The sequence below is a fragment of the Cyrtonyx montezumae genome, unplaced genomic scaffold (genome assembly GCF_038088225.1).
Source record: "Cyrtonyx montezumae isolate F1298 unplaced genomic scaffold, pur_monq_1.0 scaffold_0, whole genome shotgun sequence".
In the NCBI taxonomy this organism is placed as follows: Eukaryota; Metazoa; Chordata; class Aves; order Galliformes; family Odontophoridae; genus Cyrtonyx; species Cyrtonyx montezumae.
This window is the reverse complement of record NW_027071824.1, coordinates 12,230,339-12,235,369: the sequence shown is the minus strand read 5'-3', so window position 1 is coordinate 12,235,369 and position 5,031 is coordinate 12,230,339. Positions and strand designations below refer to the sequence as shown.

Below are 5,031 nucleotides of genomic sequence, written 5' to 3'. Positions count from 1 at the left end.
GAAAAATGGCAAGCTTTTCAGCACGCAGGCTCTGGCAGGGCACAGCACAGGCTGAACGCTCAGATCTCTTCCTGCTAGCACATCCCATCACCCAGAGGAAATATTTTACAGCTGAAGGGGAACATGCCTAATGCAGAGAACACTTTTTCTATTTTTTTTTTTTTTTAAGAAGTGGTCTTCTGCGAGTGACACTAGCATGATTTTTTGCAGGGAAATATGTAAAAAAATTAAGATACTTTTTGTTACCCAAGTTCTACTGCTCCTTCTCTCTCATCAGACACGAGAGCTCTTTATTTTTGGGGGCTTGGCATCTGTTGAGTTTAACCCAGATTCAAGGGTCAAGATGTTTCTTCTCAGGCTGTGGAATGCCATCTGGATGACTGTTCCATGCATCTTCCCTCCACTCTCCCTACACTCTACACACAGGAAGACAATGCAGATCCAATGTCGCTGTTGGACAGAGATGGAAAATATCCAGCTTGTACCCAGCCACAACAATATGCTGGGCCTTTTGGCAGCGAGCCAGCTGCTGACTAAGCAAGGAGCCTTAATAGGCGAAATCCTTTAAAAATGGAAAATAAAAGTTAGGTTTGTTACATTTGTCTGTTTCAACAGGATCCGCAGGTCAGGAAGGGAGGCCGATCTTGCCGAGGAGATGCGGCATTCAGTCCTACGAAACCCAGGATCAGTTATAGAGCATATCTGCTGCTTTCTAAATGTCTATAAGCAAATGAGGCAGTAACATGTCTGCTCCCTCATGTGGGGAATGGGCATGAATTAGGGGGGCACCCTTTATTTATGCATTCAGCTTCAAATTCATTGAGTCATGTATTGGCTTTCTTTTAGCTTTATGGGGTCTCGCATCAGGGTGCCCTCCTTTTGGCTGGGTTAAGTAAGTGTTGTTGCAGTGCAGATGAGAGTAACATTGAAAATCAGCTTTTAAAACCATTTTTAAAGCACACTGGTCTGCTTACAATGAATGCTACTGACTTGTGACAGCAAAGGGCTGACAAATCACCTTACTCAGAGTCGGGAGAATCTAAAAGAATTGCGAGGTAGAAAGGGACAAAACTGTCTCATCCACTGAGGAAACAATGCAGGATGGCTGTGCTGCACAGAAAACATTTCCAATACAATCACCAGCACATGCTCTCCTAGCACCTTTCACCAGCATCTCAAAACATTTCACAGGAGTTAAAGGAATTCGCAGTTTGACATCACCGTTCATTCCCCAATTTCAAGAAGAAAACCACACGTAGAGAAACCCGGGCTGAGCTATGCATTTGTAATTTGCCTCATGAGAAGACGAGGACCTGGCTGCTCCCCCTCGTGCATAGGAAGAGCAGGCTAAAGGATGGTAATAATCGTGGCCCTCTTTGACTTGCAGAGTGCCGCTGCCCTCCCAGCCGTGTGCCACCTGCCACACCGAGGGATGGACGGGAGCTCCACCCTCCACATCGCTTTTGTCTGGGAGCAGCCGAGGAGGCTCGCAATGGTGATGTAACACTTGGTAAACCCTACACAGCCAGGATGCTTTTTGTGTGGAGAGCAATTTGAATCCCACTTCCCTCCTCATGCAAACACATAGCCATTAAGCCACAGGCAAAATGCGAATGACTTGTCTAATAACAATTTCGCAGCTGGACAGGTACCTGGGGTAGCAAGTTCTCCTGCCTCATCTCACATTCCTAAGACATTTTCATTTCGAATCAAACTTATTTCCTGAATGAAAAGATTTGCTCTGTTATTCCAGAATGCTAACAGATAAAACTAGTTTGTAATTTTTAAGAAAGCCCTCATCTCGTGTCAGACTATGAAATGGAATTTGCTCTTCTTAATCTTTCCTATTCTCTAGATCACAAGGCATTGCCAATGGCACCAGCTGGACTAGAGCTGCACCCAGGGCCTTGTCCACAAGAAGACCCTTTCTGTTCCATTTTTCCTCTGAGGGAGGAGAAAGATGACAATTATTGCTCTAGAAACTACCAGTATATCTGAAGACAGACTTCATCAGTGTTACATTGCTGTTTTCTCTCCGTGAAGACAGTGTAGCTTCTGTGTGTTGTTCATCTTCAAAGTGCTTTGCAAGCACAAAACGATTAAGCTCAATATTCCTCTACTGAACACAGTAAACTGTGTCATTAAAAATACGCCAAGTATCAGATGCTAGTTAAAGCACACTACATGAAAGGCTCTGACACATTTTATCAGTATGATTTGATAAGCTGCCTAACTTTTTTCATAGCAAAGATATTTGATGTATTTAGAAACATCACAATTTTTTTTTATATTGAAGAGCTCAGAAACAATTTATCAAATCCCTACTAAAGTGAGGGACTCTGAGAGATGCTTTTAAAGAAAAAACACTGTTAGCAGCTCAACAAACAATAAATCCTACATTTTGAACTTCTCAATACCACTTTAAGACAAAATAAACAAACAGCAACAACAACAACAAAGAAGAAGAGAGCTGGTTTATATACCTCTAAAAATAACTACATGGCTTAAACCTGCAAATACTTACGTAGAAGAGGAACTTCACTGCCTCTGGAGCTCCTATGTGAGTTTGTAGGATGAAGCCTAAATACGTCTTTGGTAAACAAGCCATCAATTACACACTTTAAGAATGGCAGCACCTGTGCAAAGCCTTCAAATCAAACTAAGGAAGTAAAAGCAATCATCAGCTATTATTTTGAGCAAAACTATTTTCTTCTTACAGTCAAAAACATGATTTTCAGTGACACTGGTTCTGTTTCTGGAAGCTAATAATATTTATTAGATTATTGTTACAGCAGACATTTAAGCCCTCTCAGAAAAAAAAAGGTCCACAAATTGGAATATTTCACTTTTTTTTTTACACCCCTTTGTTGATTATAAAGAATTCCTTGTACATATTTTTAGAGTAAACAAAGGCTTTGCTCGGTGGGACACACAGAACAAAAGAAAAATGAAACTACAGCAATTTTAAATAACTCTCAATTACTTTTCATTTCCTGCTAGACAGGTATCTTCCAACTAGAGTTTGAATATGAAACTCATACGAGCTATAAGGGAGATATACTACTCAGTTCTAGTATAAATGGTTGGTTTGCATTGCCCCTGGTCTTTATCTAACACTGAGAATAGGCTGCTTTTTTATCAAAAGAGGAATAAATTGCTGTTATTGTGATGTTAGCCCATCACTTGGCATTGCAATTCAAGTTTTTGTGAGAAAGAAATGTATGATCTAACTGCGACTTGACCTATGCCTTCTGAGATCCATCTAGGTGCTCTAATGGAGCATAAAAAGTACTGAATACAAGGACATGCAAACCGGTAGTGAAGACATTTGAGCAGAAGAGTGAAGAGAAAAGGACCTTCATGAGCTTGTGGTTCACACGCTGCCCAATTTGTTGAGTATGGAAGAACACTTATTACCAAACTGCCATTCTTTTAATTAATATATTTCAACATCTTCTATGCTTTCTAGACATTACCTCCCTTTTATAGTTATGTTCTGTTTTCCTCTTTTTCATCACTTTAAAATTGCTCTGGCTTAAGAAAGAGTACACGATTCTGTAATGATTAGGGCTTTTTTTTTTTTTTTTTTTTTGGTCAGAACTTGGTAAAATGTGCTATTAACCTCTTAAGAGAAAAAGAAATTGTTCCCATCTCTTAGTAGGATTTTTTCTTTCCCAGTACAAGAAGTCTTATTAAATGTTTATCAGATACTTGGACCATGATACACCACAATGCAAACTAATTTGAGCAAGGCAGTTTGATTACATTACAAACTCCTTTAGTTGTTAGTCTTTCTCAAAATCTATCAAAAAAGGATGCATTTTTAAAAGCGATTTTCAGAATAGTAGCATTTAGATTTTAGTCCTGATAAAGGCTCACTTTCCATTCATAGTCAGAACCTAAATGTGCTCTTCTTGTACCTAAACAGATAATAAGCACTCAGCACACTCCCCCTTCTTGACACAACACACTGAGACTAATCACACATAATTGGAGAGGAGGAGCAGAGGGGCTGGGCAGGCTATTGTGTCCAAAGGACAAATGGTCAGTTTATGAGGCTTTTGTCTGATGCATAATTTCTTATACATCTAGAAGAGGAAAAGTCCTGCTGGAAAAGAAACCATACAAACACCCCTATATGTATTAAAAAAAAAGCCTTCATCATCGAAGCAAACGAGGACACTTCAATTATCGATAAAAAAATCAACAGTTGAATTCCAAAAAAAAAAAAAGCAAGAAAAATCTGAGGATGTAATAGGTGCACATCTTAAAGATTTTAAGACAGACATTTCCTTACTAATTAAAGGTGAATGCATTTACCACTCAACAGGCAGTTATGTAAAACCACAAAGTGTATTATTCATGTATTTCCAAATATGGCCCCAAAATAACATTTAAAGAGGTTAACAAAGTCCATGCAAGTTTAAAGGCAAAAAAGAGAAGGAAGCCAGCTTTTACTCATTGGATGATGTACGCATTTGAAGTCCGATGCGTTTAGGCTGGAAAATAATTGGAAAAATACATTCTAAAATGATATCAAAATAAAGTTACAGTTTTCACACACTGTGAAACAAGCCAGATATCTTTCTTGGCACTAACATTAAAATATTTCTCTGATGATGACTCAAGAATACAAGGGGCGAACAGAACCCTCCCACTTTCTCACTAGCCACATTTGTGGGTTAATTTTCAGCAGTCCATCTTAAAACAACAGAAAAATGTGTCATCTTCTATCCATGTTTGGTTAAAACAAGAAGAAGAGGGTAATGGAGGTTTTCATCATATGTATCTTTTTCTTCATTTTTCAACTGCAAATGAAAATGGGAATAGTAAGTAAACTACATGCAAACATAAAAAAAAAAAAAAAAAACAGTTCTTGCTTAACTGTATTCCTTAGTGAAAATGATATTAGTAAACATTAAACATTTAATTTCCACAAGAAGAAATCTTAATGTCACATAGTACCACAGGTATGGAAGAATATGTCTAATATTATCATGAACTGGTCAGAGCTTGTAGTCAAACTAATTC

The 5,031-nt window shown here is 38.5% G+C and overlaps 1 protein-coding gene across 1 annotated transcript in view; it reads right to left on the bottom strand.

Annotated features, from left to right (window-relative positions):
* Nucleotides 1-2,766: 2,766 nt before the first annotated feature.
* CAMKMT (calmodulin-lysine N-methyltransferase) overlaps nt 2,767-5,031 on the bottom strand; it is a 195,059-nt gene continuing 192,794 nt past the window's right edge. Inside the window, exon 11 of the mRNA XM_065754724.1 lies at nt 2,767-4,808. Coding sequence (XP_065610796.1) covers nt 4,731-4,808 — 78 coding nt within the window. The 3' untranslated portion in view covers nt 2,767-4,730. The remainder of the gene's footprint in view (nt 4,809-5,031) is intronic.